Below are 26,172 nucleotides of genomic sequence, written 5' to 3'. Positions count from 1 at the left end.
TTGTTGAGTAAAGTTTTGCTCTCGACTGAATGCTGAGAGAACAAAATTAGTATCAACGCTTTGTCATGTCTGCAACCAGTGGCCCCATAGCTAAGTGTAACTTGTTTTAGAGATGAAAGGTGTGTAGCTGACTACACGATGTATGCATTTACAGTTAACTTCCTGCTGAGCGCACGCTATATAGGAACTTAATTATTACTGCTTTCATCAAGCTCCAAAGAGTTCTTTAGCCTTTAGGAATACACTGAGAACCCCTTAACACTCGTGTAGATTTTCGGAGGGCTTTTTGAAGTTACACTTGGAGCTCCCATGGGACATGATGCTCAGAGGAGAGGCTCCTCGGTAGCAAATCAAAGAAAGAGGAGGAGAAATAGACCAGGTTCAGAGCAAGCACAACTCGACACACCCATCCCACCTGCATGTCCCGAGTCGCACTCTTCCAGGTCCTCGTCGTCGCTGGAGCACTCCGCCGACGACACGATGTCATCCGTCGTCTGCGGGGGGGGAAACAGAAAGAGAGACGCGTTTACACAGGGAAGCGGGACAGGAAGTCCTCAACCTGCACGCGGACATCCCAGTCAAGGATATCTCTGCAACACAGACCTCTCCGCCTGTCCTGCGGCTTCCATGCATCACCTGGAGTCAATCATATTTCACAGTGTTTATCATTCCGTACTTTATGTGCTTTCCAGCTCCGCAGATAATTGTTTTCCTTCAACCCGCCCGCACTCTGCCTCCCATTATTTATCGGGCCTCTCCTCCCTCCGTCGTCCGCAATCAATGGCCCCGCCGAGCCCTCACAGATCAACACTGTCCCGGCTGCTGATTTGTGCTAAAGGGTGCAGAGGGAGGGGAGGTGCGGGGCGCGGCAGTCTCGCTAGCTACACCCGGACCTGCGATGGATTATCTGCACCCTCCAGTTCCCACAATTCTGATTTATCCCCCCTCCACCCCCGCTTCCCCTGCGTTCGGGTCGACCCATGGAGGACAGAGGGGGGCAGGGGGAGGGAGGTTGTAATTCAGCTGTTGGAGTGCTGGGCAGCCCAGCGTTTATTAGAATGAATCAGCGGGGCGATAAAATAAGCCCTGTCACCAAGCAGGGTTATGAAATCAGAGCGCTGATTGAGTTTTCCAGTCCTGGCCGAGGGTGTGGGGCTCTAAATATCATCGAGTTTGACAGACTAATGAAACGCGCCCCCATGCTTGTGCCTGCTGCTTTCAACAGCGCCCCGAGAAAGCTGTCCACACACACACACACACACACACACACACACACACACGAACACGCTGATGTTCAACATACCAAAACCTCGCCGGAAGAAAGTGGGTTTTTCAAAGCATATTCTCAATGCGTGGTGATTATGCGTGATGGACTGTGCTATTCTGTATCATTTGATAATGTGCTAATGTGCGCGTTTGTGCTGGTGTGCATAATGCACCACATTACGTACTGTACTCCAGCACGAGGAGGCAAAAAAATAAATAAAAAAAAGTAGCAAGAAGGGAGGCTGGAAAGTAAATTGCTGTAAAATATAGCCCCTTTGTAAACATGAGTATTTATTGAAGCCACATTACAGGCGTAAAAGTCTTGGTTATTGCTTGTTATTATGATAGCAGGCAGATGTGGGAGGCAGGGACACAGAGAGATGAAAAACCAGAGCCACAAAGTCTGTTCCGGCACTTTCAGCCTCAGCCCATCTCCCGTAACCAGCGTCGCTGAAAGCACTGCCTGCCTCCAGTCCATCCGTGCAGCGCTGCTCTGCACACGCTGCCGACCGCATCGCAGCACACACAGTATTTCGCTAACAAAAGCACACCTTCATCATGTGTCAGGGTCGCGCCGGAATAAGTGACCAAAACAATTTCCTAGCTGTTGCGATGGCAACCTGAGGAGGCTGTGTCCAGTCTAACAAGGGTCAGGTTACATGCACTTAGGTAACGTGGGCATAATGGAGACAAAGAACCTGGGTTCTGGGGTGAGAACAAGCCTCACATGCTTATGGAAGTGCACAGAGAGGTATTATTAAGACATCTTGTTCCCTTCTCTTTATAGCACTGCAATAAATTAGTAATGTCTCTCATTCCTCATGCACAAAGAAAATAAAAAGACGTTGAATAAACCATGAAACACTCTAATGAGATATCCAAAGTTGTAGAGATTCCTCTCCTGTCACATCAGTCAGGGAAATTAGCATTCATTTATCTTAAGTATACTGTAGCATATCTCCCCTGTGGAGCGGGGCAGAAGGGAATAATCATCAGACCATCAATCTCCCCAAAACCTCAGAGTATCCGTGCAGCGATTCCCAACATGTGAGCCAAGGACTGGAATGAGAGACAGCGTTTCAGGCTGCAGGCTAAAGACAGGCAGAGGGTTTTATGTTCCATAAAAACAACATTTATTTGGGCAGTGGGGCTTACCAACCTTTTTTTGTGTGAAGTACCACCACTGCTGTATCAAGAGAGCTCCACCGCCCATTTATCTTGTTCCAGATGTGTTCCTTTGAAGCGCTTTTAAATGGATTTAATTTCTTATTAATGACATCAAAGTGGATTTTGTTGTCGGCAGCTTAAATGAAAGCATGAATGTAAGTCATTCCTTTCAAGGACGGACATTTCTACGACTGTGAAAGAAGGTGTGTGGCAGGCTAATGAAGGTAATGAGGATCAGATAGCTCGGCTTCTAACCCCGAGGTAAGCCTCATGGAACTCTTCATAATCTCCATACGGAGGACAAAGCCATGCGTAGCTACGGAAAAATCATTAGGAAGTTCATCTTTACATCTATTCAGAGGGAGGACTGGCTGCTCAGCTCGTGTGTTGTAAAGGTTGAATGGTCGAAGGATACGCTCCATTCAATGCGTTCCCTTCGCGTTTCATTGAAAATCCTCTCGGCCTCGGAGTGAGAGACCCTCTAATCTGGTTCCACTCGTAGAAATTGAAGAGGGCTTTTGAAAAGTGCGACGTTTGACATTTGTAGATCCACTAGATGTGCGCCTGATTCATTCTCATAATCACAAGATGTTTCTGTGTCACAATAGTTCACACCGCAGTGCTTCTGATGAAGGGCTTCGGCTGCCATTTTTTCCCCCCGCATTTGAGCGAATGCAGAACCGATGGAGTGTCACGAGGCTCGCGGTCCGCTCGTGGTCGTCCAGGAGAACGTAGCAGGAGGCGGGACGCCGTACGTGCAGAGGCTGCCTGTGTGCAGCGCCTGCAGCAGGGTAAAGCAGAACGGCCAGCGGGAACAACAAAAACTGATTTCACAGCTGGGGAAATCCAATTCTCTGTCTAAATCTCCATAACATAGAGTGGGATACATTTTGGCAGCAAAGTGATTTCTTTTTTCGGTGTAATTATTTCCAACAAACGTCCTCATCGTCATTTCGAAAGAGAAAGTCTGGGTGGCAGGATTTACAGGCTGATTTGATGTGTGTGTGTGTGTTTGTGTGTGTGGGAAGCTTGACTATGCATGCACATGCCTTCTACTTCCTGTGTGTGAAGACAGCGTGTAATACACCACGAGTTCAGCACATCAAAACCTCACAGGCTATGTGCATCATGCCTGATATCCTGATTACGCTGCCTTCAAGTGACGCTCACGTTCCTAACCTCACACACAGCGCACAGGGCTCACACACATTCTGACCAGTGGGTTTCCATGACTTTAAACCAAATTTCCATGACCAAATATTTAGTGAAATCTAGGTGTAAACAGTAAAAAGTGAGTAAATGTAGTATTTAAACTAACAATAAGAATACAAAGCATACAGTAAACCTTAAATGACACAAATGAATGAGACAATAGTTTGATTAAAAGAATAAACATTTATATAGATGCCTGTATGTATGCCTGCTTATATTTTGAGCGTCTTTCTTTTAAAAGCATATTCATTATTTCAAACTCAGCGTAAATGAACGACATGAACACATGAATACAACACATTTACATGACTTTTACAAAATTTTCCAGGCCTGGAAATAACCATTTTAAAACTCCATGACCTCTCCAGGTTTATCATGAGCGTAAGAACCCTGCAACCAGTAGCCAGACTCCGTTGAAACAGCGTTTACCACTTCAACTAAAAACGATGACAGCGGCGATCGATGGCGACAGACAGCCGACGAGTCTCAAATACGCATTTTTTTCGTTTCGCAACTGACGGCTCTGACACAAACAAAATGGAGAATGTGCAAAGATGCTGGGCTTGTCTCTGTCTCCACTCAGCTTCTCTGGGGTTTAATCAGGACTTCTGGAGCAGCCAGCAGCAATGCAGAAACCATTACCAGGCGGAGCTGCAATTACCACAGCGGCTGAATGGAGTGCACGCTACATCACCAGCCAGGCCTGACCTCAGAGGGAACAATGAGGCCGCAAGATAGATTAACAATAAACCTGAAGGTTGGCACCCCAACTCTTCTTTTATTAAACACTTTTACCATAGGAAGAAACAAACAAAGAGCACAGCACGGATCATATATTTTACATTAGTCTGCAGTATTAGTGGTGGAGTGTGTGATGTTGGAGCTTCAGATGCTTCCCCTCACACACTTGATGCAGCGTGTTTACAGAGTGTGTTTTTGGCTGCTCGGCCCTGACGAGGTGGAGAAGAGATCTTTTTAAATATGATTCCAAGATTTGGGGACACAATCTACAGTCCTCGTTCTTTGCAAAGAGGCAGCTGCAGCTCAGGCGAGGCTGTTTGAGTTACATCACGTCTACGGGAGACGGTGCAGACGTGCATGTAGACGTATTTTCATGCTTCGAGTCTATTTTCTATGCTGGGTCACCTGAAAGCATCTGTAGACACTGACAGAGGACCGGAGCTTCTTGCTATGCAGGCAGGGTAGACCCCGTGTTAAACAATGACCTCTTTGTGTCACTATCGCTCAGCGGGGAAACACAAGGAGGACATTTCTTTACCTTTGGAAGATACACACAACGTTTGACTAGCTCAGGCTGCTGAGGCCTTTTATTAGCCGAGGCTGAAGTCCATCACTGCATTGAAATAACACGAGGGAGAGACGTCAGTGTACATTAGGGGTACAAGCTACCATGCGAAGCGCGTATGGTCAGACTTTTAAAGCATCAAGCGAAACCCAACCCACCGGTTAGAAAACTCAAAGCTTAATTACTGAGGCTTTCCATCTAGTACTGTTCCTGCAGGAGTGCACTCACACCTTCTCTTCACACCTGTGATAATAATAACCGCGTCTGAACCCCTGCAGACTTCACCGTTACATTTAACAAGATATTACACACTATCAGCTCGTGAGGAAATTACTGATTTTTCTCCGGGCGGGTTCTTAAAATATAGCATCATTTAATTGTGTGCTTGCGGCCGTCGTCGTACTATCCAAACTGTTTCAACTTAAAGCAAAACCAGGAGCAGCTGCTGCATCTGCAGCTGCGGTGGAATATTCTGCCGAGCGTGACGGTGATTTGATCGGTCACATCAAAGCAGCGGCGTGCGCTCGGCGGGGGGGGAGAAGAAAGACGCGATGCACTCGACCACTGTCTCTAGTTTCCTCCTGGGTCAGCGAGAGCAGTGTCGAGGCTAAAGCGCCGCCGCGGCCCCCGGGTTACAACATGACATGAAATATGAGCTGAGCTGGGCTGTGACGGGGAGAGGCGAGAGGAATCTAAGCACACATGTACAGTCCAGTGAGTCATGCTGGAGGTTGCTCCTGAACACACCACGGTCTTATCATAACAAATGACCTTCACATGGATCTGCGCCCAGAGGCTGAGAAACACTGAGGAACGAAGGAGAAGAGTCATTACAACCCCAATCTCCAACCCAATTGGTTTATTTACAATGTCAGGCTGCCCACTGGCTGAAGTTGATTTTTTTATTTTGTTTATAGTGATGGGTATAAAGCCCAAACAAATCAATTCCCCTCTAGCGCCTCATCCTGGCAGTCAGTTGCCATGGATATAATGTGGTTGCATGTTCAAAGATCAAAGTGACGCCGCTGAGGCAAGGGCAAGTCAAAGACACCTTGGACATGTATACGCGTTAGCTGGGGACATGTATACGCGTTAGCTGGGGACATGTATACGCGTTAGCTGGGGACATGTATACGCGTTAGCTGGGGACATGTATACGCGTTAGCTGGGGACATGCCTAAGCGTTAGCTGGGGACATGTATACGCGTTAGCTGGGGACATGTATACGCGTTAGCTGGGGACATGCCTAAGCGTTAGCTGGGGACATGTACAAGCGTTAGCTGGGGACATGTATACGCGTTAGCTGGGGACATGTATAAGCGTTAGCTGGGACATGTATAAGCGTTAGCTGGGACATGTATAAGCGTTAGCTGGGGACATGTACAAGCGTTAGCTGGGACATGTATAAGCGTTAGCTAGGGACATGTACAAGCGTTAGCTGGGTAGATGTCTAAGCGCTAGCTGGGGACATGTATAAGCGTTAGCTGGGTAGATGTCTAAGCATTAGCTGGGGACATGTATAAGCGTTAGCTGGGACATGTATAAGCGTTAGCTGGGGACATGTATAAGCGTTAGCTGGGGACATGTATAAGCGTTAGCTGGGACATGTATAAGCGTTAGCTGGGACATGTATAAGCGTTAGCTGGGGACATGTATAAGCGTTAGCTGGGACATGTATAAGCGTTAGCTGGGACATCTATAAGTGTTAGCTGGGGACATGTATACGCGTTAGCTGGGGACATGTATAAGTGTTAGCTGGGGACATGTATAAGCGTTAGCTGGGACATGTATAAGCGTTAGCTGGGACATGTATAAGCGTTAGCTGGGGACATGTACAAGCGTTAGCTGGGACATGTATAAGCGTTAGCTAGGGACATGTACAAGCGTTAGCTGGGTAGATGTCTAAGCGTTAGCTGGGGACATGTATAAGCGTTAGCTGGGTAGATGTCTAAGCATTAGCTGGGGACATGTATAAGCGTTAGCTGGGGACATGTATAAGCGTTAGCTGGGTAGATGTCTAAGCATTAGCTGGGGACATGTATAAGCGTTAGCTGGGACATGTATAAGCGTTAGCTGGGGACATGTATAAGCGCTAGCTGGGGACATGTATAAGCTTTAGCTGGGACATGTATAAGCGTTAGCTGGGACATGTATAAGCGTTAGCTGGGGACATGTATAAGCGTTAGCTGGGACATGTATAAGCGTTAGCTGGGACATCTATAAGTGTTAGCTGGGGACATGTATAAGCGTTAGCTGGGGACATGTATAAGTGTTAGCTGGGGACATGTATAAGCGTTAGCTGGGTAGATGTGCCACTGACTACTTTCTCAGGGGGAGGAATGGCCCTGGAAGTGATGACTGCCACTCCATCTCCTCTTTCCCGCTATCTCACTAGCTCCGTTTCTCCGCTGCGCCGGCCCTCGTATCAACACGAGATAGTCATCTCTATGGCGGAAGCCTCGCCTTTCTATTGACGGCTGTCTGATGTGCGTGTTATCATGTTCGATCTGGGCTTTTGACAGGCCGACAAGGGAGAGGCTTGTATTACAAGAAGAATCAATGGCACGAGGCCATATCCCTATCAATGGGCCGCCACAACTCTTTCTGCTCACGCTCCCCGCCCTGTGGGCTGATAAGATGTTGGGAACATGTTCAAAATAACACACGGAGGCTATTCTAATAAAACGTGTGGTCATGATGGTTGATCTCCGTATTAAAAAGAAGCAAACATCAGCAGTGCAAAGAGGCTGGAAGCCCCGCTGTTAACCCTCTCCCTCAATATAGTGGGTGAATTACAACGAAATGAGCTCCTGAATCAACTCGCGGGGCCAAAGCCACACGCTAAATGATTTCCTAGATCAAATATTGATATTTGGAATGAGCACCCTCGGCGGGCCTCACTTAGCGGCCTCCTGTCGTCAGCACATTTTCCCAGGTCTTTCCAGGTGTGTGGGGAAATGAAAAGAGGGCTCAGGAGGGGGGTTAGGAAAGCAAAGGGAGGGGAGAGAGAGAGGAAAATGCATTTAATTTGTCCACCATCACCCCGGTGTTAGTTTCAGCAGAATGGGTTATGTTCCGAGTATTTCGCTTTTTCTCAAGGACCTGCTTTTGTACACAGAGCAGCGAGGGTTGCTGGCTCACAGCAAACTCTAATTGCCCCGAGGCCATGGCAGCCACTTTCACACAGGGTCATTCGTCTTCCAGGGAAGAGGAAATGGTCTTTGGCCCTGATCCTTAATCACCCCCCCGCCGCAGAGTACAAGGTCATCAGGGAAGCCCTGTGACAAACAGACTCACACTTATACATGCGTGCACACACACACACACACACGCGCACACAGAATAGCTGAAAGTGTGTGTGGGGGTGTAGGCAGGTAGTCACATGGTGAGATGCTGACCAATGATCCAAGCCCAGAAATAATAAGTTTACTATTAATCTGTTAAGCCCTAGGGTCCAATCGGGGGACCCTTATATATCAGGAAAATCAAGAAAAAATCATGGTATAAATCCCACCCCCCCACACCCCCCCCAAAAAAAGAACATGTTGGGTATTAAATTAAACATAAAAATCAGGGCTACAATAATATATAATCCCGATGAACAACCTCTAAACACAACTCAAACAATAAATAGGATTAGGGGTTAAGGTTAGGGTTATTAGGGTTAGGGTTAGGGCTTAAAGGGCTAAAGTGAATACAATAGACATATTTGGGCGGCTACAACCAGAGAGTCTTTGGTATTATTCATTAGTCTCCAACCAAATACCAAGACTGTCACCAATTAATGTCCTAAAAGTCCATATTACTCATATTGGGCTTGAATCCAAGATAATATGATCATTTATCAGAGGAGCAACACATCTGTACTTCTGTGCTCACTGTTGAACTTTAAAGTGCTGCCAAAATGTTCTCCTTGTGTTTGGTGCAGATCCTCCTCATTAGTTTAACCGTCACACACATTTTTCTATTTAAAATGTGTAGCTGTGAACAGCAGAGATCTCCTCTAACATCTCTGTCTTCATTGTGAATTGATGTGATCTAGGCTTGATGTGCTCTTGAGATCCGTGTAATAAAGTCATGAACATACATATTTGAACAGGGCTTGAATTAATCTGATCACCTTCGTTCTGAGATATGCAAAACAAGTTAACTCTTCTCCGCTCGGCTCACTTAAACCAAGCTTTTCACAACGTATTGTGCATTTCTTTGCTTCCAATACAAAAGCTCAATGAGTTCAATGCCGATTGGGGGACCCTTTTATATCAGGAAAATCAAGAAAAAATCATGGTATAAATCCCTCTCCCCCAAAAAAACAAACATGTTAGGTATCAAATTAAACATAAAAATCAGGGCTACAATAATATATAATCCCAATGTACAACCTCTAAGCACAACTCAAACAATCAATAGGATTAGGGGTTAGGGTTAGGGTTAGGGCTTAAAGGGCTACAGTTGTTCTGATGGGATCCTGCTGTCATGATGTCCACATGGGGACTGGCTAAACCTGTGTTTTGGCCTCCAGGGCTTTCTATAGAAACCTGAGTTGACTTCCCTAGCTGCAACAACACAATCAAAAGCTATTTATTGGCTTCCGATGCAGCGACTGTGAGCTCTAAAACCAGCATCTGAAATCTGACCTTGCACGAGGTGTTCGCCTCTCCTTTCAAATCCATTTCAATATTGCTGTATTTCTCACAGTCAAAGGTTATTATGACTTCAAGGCTGTAATAGCAAATCAATGTCGGCGTTATGTAATGGATGATACCGGCAGCTTTACGTCTGCCAAATTAGCCGGGGCCCCCCCACATGGGTTCAGTTCCTAATAAGCACAAACCAAATTAAGCTTTCCATTTAGTCTCTTTTTAAAAGATGAAAGTTGGAACATAATCGCTACCCAATAGAGAAATTATTTCAGATAAATTGTACGTTGGAGCCCTCCCACAGTTCCTCAACACACTCGCACACATTCAAGGGCAACTAACCACGCACACACACACACACACACACACACACACACACACACACACACACACACACACACACACACACACACACACACAATTATCCCTCAGTCATTGCGGTTCAGAGCAACAGGTGCATTGTAGTCTGCAGACTGTCTTTCGGCCCAGAGGAGAAACATTGCTGGGCAATGAAACAGAACACATTACTGCTGGGGAACATCAAAGGCTGCGTCTGTGCGATACATATTTAATTACATCCTATTGACTGTAGTAGACACATGGTGCATTCTGTGCACACACACACACACACACACACACATTCATATCACAGACTGGCAGCGCATATATATATATATATATATATATATATATATATATATATATATATATATATATATATATATATATATATATACTCACATGGAATAAGTCACCAGCTGCTGCAGCTCCAGCTTCAAACACCTGTAGTTGTGATTTATGATCACATACATGTTGTGTTCAACATATGAGATATATAGCTGTGTTTTACTCTCAGTTACGGAGGTGTGTGGTCACTTAATGAGTTTCTGTCAGCAGGAAATGCATTATGTACCTTCTCATAAAAAGGACATTTCCCAAAATGTTGGGAAGATTTTAAGCAGAACGAGAAGGGGAAAATAGTTTAATACACAACTTGCATAATCCTGTTAGCCAAAAGACAGCAATGGAAAAGCAACTGAGCTGGAAAGCAGTGAGTTCCCAAGTCTGATATAAAGTAACTTGCAAAAAACTGGCAATAGAAGTTTAACTTTTGTAATAGTTTTGTTCCCGGAACCGTTGTGCTGGAAAAAAAGTTAATTAAACACCACCAAGAGTGTGGAATCTCACAGCAACCTCGCAACTTTTTTTTAAAAATGGCTTGGCACAGGATTTAATACAGACTGTTCCACTTTGATAATCCATGCAAGTCTACCGGCATGAGCCAGGGGGGAGATGACATCTGCACCCAAAGAAGAAGAGGAAGAAGAAGCCTCGAATGCATGCAACATTGTTCTGATGAACTCAGAGACAGACGTGTAATTAGAATGATTTCATCTCGACTGCAGCGATTGGTGGAAGTGAAATGCATTTGAGTGTTTTATAACCAGTCAGCCGTCTGGAGGCTCCACAGCGGGACGTTAGCCGTCTACACCCGAGCGTGTGCTGCTGTCCTGCCGGCCAGGCACAAACAAACTGCTGCACAGTGTGTGTGTGTGTGTGTGTGTGTGTAACTGATGTGTGTTGTTAGTTTGCCCCTTGGTGTGTGTGTGCCCCGTGGTGACAGTGGAGGCTGACAAGACAGCAGGTTTACACACACGCACACACACATGCACGCACACGCACACACACACACACAGACACACACACACACACACACACACACACACGCATTCCTGGAGGATCTCTGCAAGCTCCACTGTGAGGCATGGGGGACATCCATTACTAGACCCCTGTGGTTCAGAAACCCCTGGAGCTGCTGCTGCACACACACTGAGAGACAAACTGCACTGAACGCACACACACACACACACACTCACACACACACACGCACAAAGAAACATGACCTACAGACATGAAATTGCAAACATCTACAAACACGTTCCCGCAGAGTGTTGAATGGAAATAGCTACATATTCTCCTGCATGATGGATTCATATAGAAAGTCGCCGCAGAGTGCTGCACACACACACACACACTCCGACGACAGAAAGGAACAGACAATGCATGCCAGTGCTGGAATGAGTGTGTCGTGTTGATGGCGTTTCCGTTCTCTAACAATATGTTGTGCATGTGATGCAACAGATACAAGTAGCTTCATTTGCTTCTGCATGTATGACGATGTGTGAGACAAAGATCAAGAGATCCTTGTACCATCTGGATGCTTGCATGTGTGTGTGTGTGTGTGTGAATCCCTTTAATGAGCCACACACACCAGCGTGGCCTCCATCGGTCCGCCTTCTCCTAATTGGGCCTACTGAGCAACTAGCGGACCTCCACAGAACTCATTGGGAGCAAGGGTGCCTGGCAGAAGAATAATAGGAAGACCAGATGAGGAGGTAAAAAAAGAAGAAGAAAGATGGGACTGAAAGAATAAAGTAATAACCTGCCGACTGGTTTGACCTTTACACAGTTACTGGCAGGTCTGGGGGACGGTGATCACAGAGACTAACTAACTACGAAGAGACGACTGACAGCAGGTGGAAAAGTGAAGCGGATCCGCCTACGCACACACACACACACACACACACATGCAGGTGAACACACACACACATGATCTGGCAGACGAGCACATAGAGACACGCAGCGGGCTGCACAGCGCCTTCCTCACTACCTCTTGAAGAGAGAATAAATCAGTGATTATCATATATCCCCAGGCGTTAAGCAACATCCCTGATGTACTTTAGATAGTCTGAGTAGAAGGAGCGAGTCGAGGAAAACAGTGCAGGAAAAAGAAAAAGGCAGGGTATCATGGTAGCTTAGTGTGGGAGATCTTATCCCGCAACAGTGCGAGTAGATTCTGGGTCATGACCCTTTTTGCTGTGTGATTTCTCCCCGTCTCTCTAAACTTTCCTGTAACTCTCCGGCTCAAACCCTCTCTCTCAAAACACCTCCAGAATAATCGGAGAAAACAGAAATCCCGCCGTGCCAAAGAGGAATCTGTGCCCATTCAACGCAATAGTATTGTCATCATTGGAATGTGTATCCAAGCGTTTTCTTGGCAAAAAAAAAAAAAGCCCAATTAAACTGCACACAATTTACCTCTCATTTCCCCGTCTCCTGAGCACCAGGCCAGTTGAAGATGATGGACGCGAGCAATTTCTTCTTGGCTTTCAGCGTCTCTCCCTCGGCGTCTTTCCCCGACGGGACGCTAGATTGCAGCCTCCTGTACTAATTGTTCCCGAGCATCTGAGGCCAGTTAATAGAGAAGGAGACGTCGATCCCCCGTGATAGACAGACTTGCATAAATGAGTATTCCCAAAACGACTATCCAGTAAATCAGGACGCGTAAAAGTGTAAATGTAAATCAGGAGCTTCCAGATATCCTAAGTTGTGACACCAGCATATCTGATGGAAGAGGAAAATGAACACATTTACAGTGAGGAACGTCTGATACAGCAGCAGCTAGTGGCACGACAGAGAGGGTAGTACCTTTCGTTTGTATTTACACCCATTTTTGGTTCTTAACTCAAAAGATAGAGAAGAAAGAGGACATAACATAGAAGTGCTGCGTAAAAAAAATAGGCCTCCAAAATGATCGATGGCATGCCTACATTACCCACAATGCACCTCGACAGCCGACAGTTTCGTCAGAGGTTCGATGAGGAGCTCACTTCTTCTACTCCACACACCTGTTCAAACTTGTAGCCTCTTATATATACGGCTCCCTGTAAATATATGCAGTATATATATGACGAGTAAACATGATTTCCCATGAGAACTTGAGTCCCCCTTAAATGGAGCATCACCTCCCATCCTCCCAAGCCGCAGTACTCGTAGCCTCTTAATTATGTGTTGTGTAACTGTCAGGCCGTTTAAAGTTCAGCACAAACCACTTATGAAGACTGGAGCGCAGGCGGCAGAGCTCGTTGTTTACTCGCGGTGAGAGAGCGAGTTGCTGGGAAAAAGCCGCCGGAGACTAAAAGGCAGCTTTAAGCAAACAGGTTTATAACGGGACAATATATATTCCGTTTGAGAACTATTTAATATTCATGGTGATGGAACGGAGAAATGTTAACGGCTTTTTCAATGTCAGATATGCTCACGGTGAACTTCTGAGTTTTACATCTGCATGAATAAGAGCAGACATTGAATGTGCAGATCTGACACACAACAAGTGGCATCATCCTCCCATTATGTGTGTATGCTGTGTGCATGCATGGCTCTGAACAGTGTGCGGGGAGGCAGCTAAAGCTAACATGCCGAGCATTAGTCACCCTCCTCTGAGGCACATGATCAAAGAGATGTTAAATGGATGAACCACAGAACGGTGACTCGGGTTCAGTCTGCAGGCTTCGGGAGCAAGATGGTGGGCGGGACGCGCACACTGACGTATCTGATGCCAGGGCTCAGACCATTTATAATACTCAGGAAGATATGACGTCTCAAAAGCTCATTAGAATCTTATATACGGGATTTTGTTTTGTAGAAAAATAGACAATTCAGCTGATTATATCCAAACTGCTTGCTGTTGCATTGTATTTGACTTTGTCTGCAGGTAGAAAGCGATTTAGAATTAGCATAAGAAGTTGCGTTTGTTTGTGTCTACACTTACTTATTTGAAATGCAGGCTTTTCTCTCCCATGTTGTCCTCTTTACGGACCCCTGAGCACACTTCCTACATGGATTAGTGATCCTGTGTTTATAAAGCTAGCAGGGCTTATTATTCTAGTAGTACCTTCTTGATTCTTGTGGTTCTGAGTTTGTTCTCATGGTTGAATGCACTTAATGTATTTTGCATCATATGTGCAGACAGAAGCTGTTGTGTTTTGTGTTGCAAGAAGGCCGTGTTGCACATTTTCTGAATTGTCCTGTGCAATGAGAGCTGTGATATCAAGAAAATTATGAAAAAATGCATGTGAGCTGATGATCAGGTAAAGTCAGTAAAAAAAAAGAGGCTTTTTATATTTCAAATATTTATTTTAAAATAGAAAATAAAAAATAAATGTATTTCACATCTTGTTTTTTACTTGTTCACCTGGTCTTTGAGCAGAGCTGAAGTGACAAAAACATAGCATCTTGTTCTTGTCTACCCTGGTCTTTGGCCCCGGTGGACCACCTGACCTACACAGTAGTGCCAGAGAGAGTGTGTGTGTGTGTGTGTGTGTGTGTGTGTGTGCTGGTCCCTGCGGAGCGATCATTAATTAAGCGTGAGATTGGTTCTCTCCTCTCCACACCCCTGTCTCTCTGTTGATCCTGAGACGTCGAGGGATTCATCTCCTCTCACCTCGGAAAAGGAAACAGCTAGTGTTGGTGAAGCGGACCAAAAATAGATGTGCGAGAAGATACCCAAACACACACGTATTTTGGTCTACACACACACACACACACACACACTTCTAAAACAGCACGTGCTAGCGTCCAGCTCCGTGTCAGATTGCTATAACCCTCTCTCAGCACTGCAGTACATCACTAATGATAGCTCAACTCCCTCGACTCCCCTATACTACCCTGAGGGCGGAGAAACCTGCCAAACGGGTACAGGTCGTCTCCTTACCTCTCACGCCACGCTGTTTGACAGCCGGCTGGGGAACTGTAAAATTAAAGGCCTTGGCAAATGAAATTCGGTGCCACAGCGGCGTGAATCAAAGCCGGCCGTGCTGCGGGAGCTTTGAGGAAGGAGAATGAACTCGGCTCTCCGAAGGAACACAAAAGTAAAGTCAAAAGTTAGGGAGGGTAAAAAACTACATTTTGATCGTTAAGTCGCCAAAGCGCAAGTTCATTTGGCGACTAACAGCCGCATCCTGGGGTATCGACGAAAGAGGCATGGCTTCATAATTTCACCTTGAGAAAGGAGAACGCTTTGTCTAAAAGCTCTTTCATAGCACGCAGATTATTGAATTCCTTTGATATTAATAGACTGTGACACAAAATGCCATTTTCCCAGTGATGCCACTTTTTTTTTAATCTGATATGACCTTGTTGATGGTGCTGGAGACGGCGGTGTGTCATGGATCTCAGCTCAGCCATCATCGTCCCAGATTACTGGGGCTACACAGACAGAACGGATACGGCCTGCCTTGCTTTCTTTGTCCGATCTCTCCAAATCTGAGTATTTAGGGACTTTGCCACAGTCTGGCCTCCCCATGCCTGCACTGATAGAGACACACATGTCAGGCAATCTGTTGTGGAGGTGAAGACGCTGATAACAGTGGTCCCTGTCTGTCCCCCCAACCCCGTCTCACCCCTTGAGGGAGAGTTATTGCTTTAATATGAACAACGAATGGTTCAATTTGTCCTCTGGGTGTCAAAGGACTGCTCGGCGTGATTACTTTCTTGGCACGGCGGTGACATTCATTGGCTTGGACTCAGGACGTATTGGAGAAAGGCCTCTGTTAGGCTGGGTTGGGGTGAATGACAGATACAGACGGACAGAGACAGAAAGAGAGAGAGAGATGTAGAGAAAGGGAGCGGTGGCTTTGCACACCTCAATGAACAGCTGCCCTCCAATCCTCCATAGGATGAGACAAACAGTATTCTGACCTTGACTGATCAAGCAGAGGAAAAACAAAACAGCGCGGCTCCAATCCACTCACACACAGTCACAAAAACGTCATAAAACACACAACATAGAGGGACAAGAGGACACTTGGTCATATTTTCAATCCTGATTATCAAGACAACAAAACTCTGGCCCGCAGACTCAGGTTGTGTCAATTCAACGCAATTTGAAATTTGACATTTTTGACAAGATTGAGATTGTAAGATGAATACCACTCTCACATTAATACAGTACTTATGAAGCTGGAGACAGCAGCTGGTTAGCTTAGCTTAACCCTTCAGGGTCCTAGGCTTTTTTCTTGATTTTACATTATTTCTTAAATTCACCTTTTAAAGGCACTTGCATATGTGAAATATACCCATGTGTTACATCTAAAACTGCAGAACAAGGAGAAACAGCTATCACTTATCCTCAGACAGTCTGGCTAGTTCTTTCCCTCTGATTCCAGTCATTATGCTAGGCTAAGCTAACTGTAGCTGTAACGGACAAATATGCGCGTGTTATGGATCTTCACAAGCAAGTGAAACAGTGAATCTTCCAGTGTTGAACTATCCCTGTGAGCTAAGTTTAAGATACAATGTAGCCTATCGTTGACTCATTCAGAGACTTGTGTGTAGCAATATAAATGACTCACTAAGCTGAGCATAGAATTGGAACACGCAACGACTCACTGCACACACACACACACACACACACACACACACACGCCTCTTACCTGAATGGTGGGCGGTGAGCGCTGCTTGCGGGTGGTGGTGGTGGACAGGGTGGTGGTGGTCTCGATGAAGGTGGTGGACATCTCCGGCGGCACCGAGGTGGTGGTGCGCGCCGCGCCCCGGCTGACCGGGACGTCGCCCACCAGCCGCACGCTGCCGTTCACCTTGATGTTGACGTGGCCCTCGGCGGCCATGTTGAGGACCTTGAGGCCGTTGTAGTAGAGGCCGGACAGCTGGCCCTGGTAGGGCCGCTTACGGTCGTTTCCGCCGATGGAGATCGTGGCCTGGGTGTTGAAGATGGTCAGCTGCCGGCCTGGAGCAGGAGGGAGTGGAGACAATATGAATATGCTCACGACGCAGAAATCACATCTAAACGCTCTAATGTTGGCATGCCTTTTATGAGGAATTACACTGAGAGATGGATGCATTGACAGAAACGTTCAACAAGGATAAACATGACTGTTAACGGGAGGGATTTAGTGCTTGAGTACATGAGTGTGGATGGAGGTCACATGTTTAATGGTGATGCAACATGCTTTTACACTGGACAGAGCAACTGGTATCAACAACACCTCCACTGGGTTCATGTTATCTCCTCCCTGAAAGACACTGATGCTGGAAACAACAGACTCTATGCAGCTGCAGCAGCTTTATCATAAGACACATGCAGGTGTGAACAAAAAAATATTAGAACAATGAGCTGGAACAAGTTCCACAGGCACTCTTAATATTCTCAGGACAAAACAGTGGATTCATGCGGTAAACGGATGAATAAATATGTATACTGGGTTTGGCATATTAAGATAAAGTATGAGCAATACACACTCAGTACATGTCAGGGTGAATTTCATTAGGATAAGCCTAAACATCATTGTCAAGACACAGTGCTCATGCATTAATTATGAAATGAGAATACACCAAACTTTCGCAATACAGGAATCATAATTAAAAATCTCATTTGTAAAATTGACATACAGAAAGGGCCGCCGGCTTGTTATATTTGCGGCATTTGCACAATTATAATACATAACACACCGGGCATGGGATGACGGGGAGGACGGTCATGTCACGGGGAAATGAAAACGCACGTGTGGAGTCATGCAGGCAGCGAGTAATGGGGTTTTCAGACCTGTCTGCTTTAGCGGTTGTTAAAGGGACTTTATAATCAGGTTAAGATGTTTAGGTGCAATGAACTTTAAATGCAGTTTATAATGATATTATGCAGAGGAAAGAGGGGGGAGCAGGCTTTTTCCTCCCCTCTCTCTGTTTTAAACATCGCCGAGGTGCCGATCTGATCATCTCCGTGATTGAAAAGCACAAGTTGGTCAGGCGCTGCACCTCGGCCGGCTCACTGTGACGCTTTGGCTGCAATTAGCTCTCCATCAGCAAACATTTCATCGTGTGATGTGAACAACTACAATCAGATAAATTACTGCAGGGAGCAGCACCTGCTGATTGGAGAGTTTTCTGATTAGTTTGTTCTCAAACATTGCAGAGGATTTGAGCCAAAGGGAGTTTATTTCCCTCTCACTGTTGCAGCATAGATGCCGTCTCCTAGTCGGGTTAGGGATTAGGAGAACTTCATCTGGTTGCTGCACTGCGTATAGAAGTGCTTCCCAGTCCCTTTAACTGGACAGCATGAGTCAACAAAACTGTTAAAAACATGACAATGACAAAAAAAAGGGGGGAACAAATCCAAATAAAAACATGGAAAGACAAAACGTAACAAAGAGCGCTCTGTTTAACTGGTTGTTTTAAAGGGTTTAAGGGTGCTTATTCATTCTCAGAGGTTGAAAGGGAACAAGCCGATGAAATGACAGGAAATAAAGAGAGAAACATTCTGGAAGTTTGATGAAGATTTACCTTTCTCCTGAAGAAAATCTTCTACTGGCCGGGTATATTTGAACGGGATTTTCTTATTTGCCATTTGATAGCGCTCAATGTCGCTGTTGCCTTTAAAGTTTGAAAGTTTAACAAACAAGCTTGAAACAGTCGGCAACAGCAACAGACATCACACATTTATACAGTGGTTTAGAATGAGTTTTATCTTTGTTTAGAAATATTTATAACAGCTTTATGATGATTTTTTTTCTTCTTCAAGTAGCTTTAGTTTAAATGTTTAAAATTCACATTTATATAGCACACTCCACACCATAATTTAACAAAAGCACAACACATCATCCGTAGCAGTAAAGACAAACTGCAAAACAGCCTGCAATAAAAGGTAAAAACACAGAAAAACATCACAGTCTACAAATACGTTCATCATATTACATAATAATATAATAATAAAGGCAAGTTATCAAGTGGTTAAAAAGGTACATGCATTAACTGCCTTTCTCTGCAGAAAATTGGGGGTACTGAATGTGCACTAATCCTCCCACTGGACACCACCTGCTTTTACATTTGAAAGGCTCAGAGAAAGCTGGCTTCATATCTGGGAGGACGGCGCTGCAGCAGGTTTGAAGGGGGCAACGATGGAGGAGGGTAATTTGAAGTATCGCAGACCAATTGGGAGGGAAGTCCCACGGTGACACAGATTTGAGGAGGACAATGCATACAAATGAGACCATTACTGAGACCATTACTGAGACCAATACCTGAGGCAAACATGCTGCAGGTATATGGTATTAAAGGCTAATAGGCCACCTTTCACAGGGGATGTTGAGTGTCGTATTTCTGGCATGATTTGATTTGCTATTGTGCATGCAACATGTTGTCTGACAATCACAGAGGCTACGAGTCTGCAGACGCTGAGGATTGAGAGGTTTAGTTCGGTCTCCTAACACTTTGAGGTCTGACAAAAGGCGGCGGAGTCTGTGCAGAGCCGTGAAAGCGCCGCGGTGTGGCTCAGCACCCAGGTGGGGAGGTATTTGCAGAAGAAGAAGAAAAAAAGGCAGCGGCATCGTTTATAACACGAGCGAAAGGGCAAGGCTTTATAATTGTGAGAAAAGGCCTTCTGGTGTCTTGTCTGGCTGCTGGAATTCTCTCAGGTGATTTATCTATTGACACACACACACACACACACACACACACACTCTGAGGGTGTGTGAGCAGCTCCGTCCTCATACCCCAAAAATATTTGATGGCATCTTCATGTTGGTTCGGTTATTTGCTGCACACCTGATTACAAAATGTTCTCACCTGCTGATTGAAGATGCATATTCCCACAATTGCATGAAACCATTCATTAAGACGGTGAGATAAACCACACGCTCGTCTCTGTTCCCCTCTCCTCTCAATTCTATCTTTCTATCGTCCCCTCTACCTTTCATGGAAAAGCCAGCCAAGAGCTGCGTTTATAGCCAGCTGGGAGGGAGAGCTGGAGGAGCTAAAGGACTGGAGTGTGCGGCGTGCCAGCAGGTTAATCAGCTACTAGCAGGGCCTCCCTCCCCATTCCTTTGATGTGGAGCAGGTTTCGGGTGGCAGCCAGATACTCTCCCCTCTGGCCATCGCCACAGAGAGAGGCATGGCGGTCGCATGTGGAGCCGGAGAGCTGAGGGAGGATATCGACGTCTGCAAACCGTCACCGACTCAGCCGGAGAGGAACCCGGCGTGAGGCTGAGAGCGTGAGCTCGCCCTGCATGGCTGATGGTCTCAGGTAGCTCTTACATTGTTCTGGGTGATTAATGAGGCGGCAGTCCCCCCCGTAATGAATACACCACAAGCTAATTGTCCAACTAATGAGAAAAGTGTCTCCAGTTTGTCAATTTGATATCCAATTTCTAAAGGTGACTCCAGCGTGGATGACCTTGCCAATAAAAGCACTATTGTTTATTTCTTTTTTTTTTTAAATCTCTCCGCCAAGGTTGTTGGGTTGTTGTTGGGCTTTTTTTCAAAACAGGTTGGACACTTATTTCCTCAAATATTTGTTATCAACCTCTCAGTAAAGAAAGGTAAACTGCAGTTTAGCAGCATTATGAGTTTGAGGTTGTGTTACGGCCAGATAACCCATTTGAGTGCAATCTAGAATCTCTAGATTCCATATTTTCAAAGGTAATAATAACCTGAGTGTTTTATTTGAACACGTTGGGGCTTTGTTATGAATCTCAGGCACAGAAATCTTAAAGCAGACACTATAACCACAGTCCTGATGAAGCGGAGGAGCTGAGTATGTGAACGTACTCATAGGAAATAATATACCTGAGGGGGGTTTTGCCTCCAAAATGAGTTTGTTTATTGATGAATATTTAATGTTGGTGAGAAATACAAAGCACAGATGAGATGATAATCCCACTGAGAATACATGATTCATACTGTACAGCACACTGTATTCAGTTCTACATGTGCAAAACACCTTTGGACAAGCTTTTTTTTTATTATACTGTATTTCACAACATGCCATGCATATTTCACATTTTCTTGCACAGCTGAGTTTCTGAAAACACTCCATTTAATCCTGTGCATATTTCATAATTTGCTGCTGCCTGTGCGTATCTAATGCACGCCTTCGCCATTTTTTTTTTTACTCCCAGCCAAAACAAAGTCTAAATGTTTCCCGTTGGGTGGCAGCGATTCAGTCGCCACAAACTCTGGCGCGGCGACAGTCGTCTGCTGGTCGCTCGCTCCGCTCTGTTCGGCCTCGCTTGCCAGACTAATCTCACTGGGGCTCCATCACAGGGCCAGAGCTGAGAGCGCATCAAAAACTGTGGAAATGGCTACTGTGACAGGCTCCTGGCATTCTCTCTATTTGGGGATGATGAGTACATTTGATACAGCGCGGCCTCGTCCAAAAGCCATCATTCCACAGCTCGGCTCTCAGCTAGCTGCCGCCGCCGCTGGTCATGAATACCCTGCACCACCCACCTCCCCACAATCTACACCTGCCTTTCATCTGTGTGTCTCTCTGGCTCTTCATCCGCCTATTCTCTCTTTCTGCTCAGCTATCCTCCTCTCCTTCATCAGCTCGCTGCTCGTCTTCAGCTACAGCCACATTTGCGGCGTCATTAATCTACTTTTTCACTCATTTTATTCCCTTTCTCTTCTTCTCTCCCCGTCTATCCGTCTATCCGTCTCCCCTCTGTCAACTCATTCCAGTCCTCTACTCCATTAAATGCCTCTGCATTCCCTCCGTGGCTTCATTTCGTTTCTATTCACCCTCGTTCTTCTGTTTCTACCGCTTGCTTCCCCTCCATTTTCCGTCCATTCTCTCTCAGACATCCGCCAAAGCCGGGGAGTAAACTCATCATTTATCGGGGGCCGCTCTGAAATTTACGGCGTTGAAAGGACGAATTAGACTCCCGGCTTCCACGCTCAGCTTATCCCGGGTTCTGAGAGCGACAGAGATCGTGTCTCAGATAAGGCTAATCATGTTTGGCCTCGCGAACGCGGCGGGGATTCATCTCATTCCTCCAGGAATTGTTTTGTCTGAATTTCAAGACAAAGATTGGCAGATATCTCTCTGGAAACGGTGCTGCTCACTGGGCCCGTTTCAGGTTGCGGGAATCGTGACATTGTGAGCATCAGAGCATGGATGAAGGTCTTTGTGTGTCTGTTTGAATGGAACACACACACACACACACACACACACACACACTTTCCCCCGAGGCCCAGGCAGAGTAGTTAGGCCAATGGTCATTCATCTGAGACAAAGTGTGATGCACAACCTCCGCCAGGCTCGGTCCACTGATTCAAAGATTCAAACTCACGCAAAAAAGATAATGTAATCCAAAATCAAAGAGTACAAGGATTCAGAGTGTTATATAAGGACATTTGAATCCTCTCAGGAAACAGAGACAAACCCTGCAGTAATACGGGATGTCACAAACGTACACATGATTGTAGGAGAGATGCATGGAGAAAGGATAAGAAACAGGGATAAAAAGGAATTTGAGGAAGAAAAAAAAGGATGGAGATGTGAAAAAAGGCATAGTTAGAGAAGGGAGGGGGGTAATTAGAGAAAGGGAGACACACACACACACACACACACACACACACACACACACACTGAACGCCCACACACGCACAGGACTTTTCTTATTCCTTAATAGTCAATAGTCAAATGTACAGTTTTAAGCCTAAAAGGTGTTTGTGATAACCGCCAGCGTAGATGTGACCTAGCAGATGCCTTGTTGGCCGAGTGGATCCGGAATAATCTGGTTTATTACAAATTGGGTCCTTTGTAGCTTCAGCCACCATTTCTGTCAAAGTAATTGTTGAGATCTGGGATACTACTAGACACTAATACTACATTTAAATATTCATATTTTAATGTAATGCAGTCCAGGTCAATTCCACCACAACCTCAATAATAATCATACAGTTGAATTAACATTCCTCTGGCAATGTGTCAATTCAAGGCAACATTGTAGCAGAGCTGTTGTATTAGATAGCATTCACAAGCTAATAGATGATGCATGGACTCAACCCACCAATCCACTCACCAGTGTCGTATTAGTAATTACAAGCTGTCTCCACCGCCTGCTGCCGTTTAAAGGCCTCTATACTTTGGGAGCCCAACTTTACAAACACCGCTCTTTAGATGTCCAATTTACATCCCCACGGGATATTTTGAAACAGCTTTGAATGACAAGCAATCCACCAACAGCTTTGTTGTCAACCACGGAGAGAAGGCAAGCCCAGATCCGGTAACTGTTTATTGAACGCTCTGAGAGCCTTGTGGCGGCTTGCTGCCTTCAAGTTAAGCATCAGGAGTGCGAGAAAGCAGTCGATGAGTCTGCACCCTAACATGTAATTACTCATGAGATGACAACGCCTTTTACAAGGGAGGGCGGGGAAGAAAAAAAATCAATCATCGTTGAATTGCTATCACTGAGTGTCCTGCAAATTACCTAAGCAGAAGAGAAAAATAAATTACCACGCATTCGATCCCCCCCAACCTCATCTCCATTCCAAGACGATGGCAGGCGGACGGAGAAGGGAACAAACCTCAAAGGAATCCAAAGCTCTTTCTGCTAAATCTGAGTGGACGCCGGCTTTGGATCATACATATTTTCTTCTTCTACGTATTGACAGAAGGTTGAGAAAACAACCATTGTGCTCTGATGCAGACGGCACATTCAGATAATTTGAAGATGGTAGGACTGGAATTACTGGCTGTGAAAGATGGAAAACAAGGTGATTTGTTGTGTAATACAGAGCCGAGCTCTATGACAAGAACACAACGCGAGACGGCACTGCTGTGCATGTTGCGTGCCACGTGTTACGGGGGGGGGGGGGGTTCTCAGTATGTTCCAGTATCTGTGTGGCTGAAATCCGTTATGAAACCCGTCTAACTTTATCTGGTCACAAAAAAAAAAAGAAAAAGCGAAGGACAGCCGACGGCAAAAAGAAAGCCAGAGACAGAAGAGATTAGCATCACCTGCGCTGGCATTGAACCAAACCAAAACAGCGTGCCAGGTCACGCCAGGAGAGGAGGCTGCCCTGTCCCGGCTGACGGCAGGAGCAGGAGCATGCTGCAGGGCTGCTGAGGCATCGGGCTGAGACGGGAAAGGGATCAACTCCTATTTGTTTGCTCCTTACCTCCGGGTAGCGTCAGCGCTTTTGCACAGTTTGTTTTCAAAGTTTTTGAAAAAACAACAACTCGTGATGCGTGGTTGTGTTTCTGGATACAATCCAGTTCGCATTAGCTCCACATCTGGTAATACAGCAGTGTTGAGTCTTCAATATTATTCTTACGTCGGTTTCTGTCCAATTACGTCTGGCTGCCGCGGCACAATTTCACCTCAGAGATCAATGAAGTTTCATATCGTCTTCTGTCACCCCGACGTCTCCGGCCTCCACTGACACTTTGCGCACATGTTGCGTCAGAGTGAAATTGAAGAGGGGGTAATAGGGAACGGGGAAACAAAGGGGGGCTCCTAAGCTGGCTGGCAATGTAGACACAGATATCAAAGACCAGGAGAGCCAACTCAATGTAATGGACTGTTAAGTAGAAGCAGGAGATGTTTTCTCTCTCGCTCTCTCCCTCTCTCACCTAGTTAGCTGAACGGCACATCTCTGTTCCAAATGAAGGCAGTGCCTGAGCCTCCGCATGGAGCCGGCTGTGTCTGATGACCCTATTTGTATTCTGCTGCTGTGCTGCTTCAGCTGACCTGGGGATGAGAGATACAGGCAGGCAGCAGCTTTATCTGGCCGACCGGCCACCCTTGGTTTCTGCCTCCATCCAATCCTTTGCTCGCCCACCCAACCAAATGCCTCCCCATGCCTTTCAGTCTCTTTCCCCCTGAAATAAACCAGCCAGATGCTGCTCAGTTAATGCCTCTCGCAAGACAAAGGGACCGCAGCCTCTCCTGTGGAGTCAGGTGTGAGGGTTTGAGGTACGGTGAGGCTATAAGCTAGCTAATGCTACTGCGTTCTGCCTTCTGAGATGAGGGAGTGAATCAGTTTTTGTATTCTTGGCGATGCCCTCAATCAAATAGATGGTGTCCAGTGGGTTTTGCACGGATACTTTGCCTCCTAACTTTAGCAGAAATCCATCAGACAGAGGAATAAGAGGGGCGGTACCTGTGGGGAAGTGTTCATTGACCGGCCAGTTGTCCACCTGCAAGGTGGCGTTACCCCCGTTCCTGGTGAAGCGGACCAAGTGGTATTTGCCATCGTTGATCGCCGTGGTTGTCTCCTTCACGCTGATGTCTATTGTCCCAATGTTGAACGTCACACACACTTTGCCTTGTTCCTGGAGAAGACACAAAGAGAAGAAGAGCAGAAGACGTTAGTGGCCGGATTCCAGCAATGAATGAAATCAAAACATGTGAATACTTTACTGAACGGGCATTCGGCATCGAAACGCAGAGAAGCTCCCCTCCTGGCGCTAAGCGAGACAAATTTGAAAATTTGAACTGCTACTGTGCCAAGATTCCACCTATTGTTGTGCAGTAACGAATTAATTATACAATGAACTAACTGTAAAAAGTTTAATAAAGCTACTTGGATGAATGCCCTCGGCTGGTGCTAATGGCGAACTACTCAAGAGAACCTGAGGACGCCAGCGCTACGCTTCATTATACCACTGTAATGTGATGAAAATAGGCTGCCAGCAGAGATTGTAATGATGAGTAATGCTCCTTGCAGCCTGTCACTGCGAAACTGGCAGGACAGATGCCTTTTTTTCCTGCTGCGGTCCTTACAAACTGTATGAATACCATATGCTTTGTTTAGCTCCTAATGCTAATACCCGCTTTACCGCGTCCATAAATCGGCATTCCCCCACACCGTGTCCTGACTCCTCTCCCCTCGACTCCACTCATTTCCATGAGCTGCCAGCGTGTTTTATTGTGACTGCTTGCATATTCACGGGCATGTAGGCGCGACAAGCAAAAGGTTTTTAGAGCGCAGGCACGGCTCGAG

General features: G+C 45.9%; 1 protein-coding gene across 1 annotated transcript in view; it reads right to left on the bottom strand.

Annotated features, from left to right (window-relative positions):
- The window catches only part of nrxn3b (neurexin 3b), a gene marked incomplete at both ends in the record, with an annotated part of 259,523 nt that overhangs the window by 11,435 nt on the left and 221,916 nt on the right, over nucleotides 1–26,172 (bottom strand). Inside the window, 4 exons of the mRNA XM_079216198.1 lie at nucleotides 416–494; nucleotides 16,866–17,176; nucleotides 18,727–18,816; nucleotides 25,330–25,501. Coding sequence (XP_079072324.1) covers nucleotides 416–494; nucleotides 16,866–17,176; nucleotides 18,727–18,816; nucleotides 25,330–25,501 — 652 coding nt within the window. The remainder of the gene's footprint in view (nucleotides 1–415; nucleotides 495–16,865; nucleotides 17,177–18,726; nucleotides 18,817–25,329; nucleotides 25,502–26,172) is intronic.

This window comes from Taurulus bubalis, assembly GCF_910589615.1.
Source record: "Taurulus bubalis genome assembly, chromosome: 3".
In the NCBI taxonomy this organism is placed as follows: Eukaryota; Metazoa; Chordata; class Actinopteri; order Perciformes; family Cottidae; genus Taurulus; species Taurulus bubalis.
This window is presented reverse-complemented; position numbering and strand designations above follow the sequence as displayed.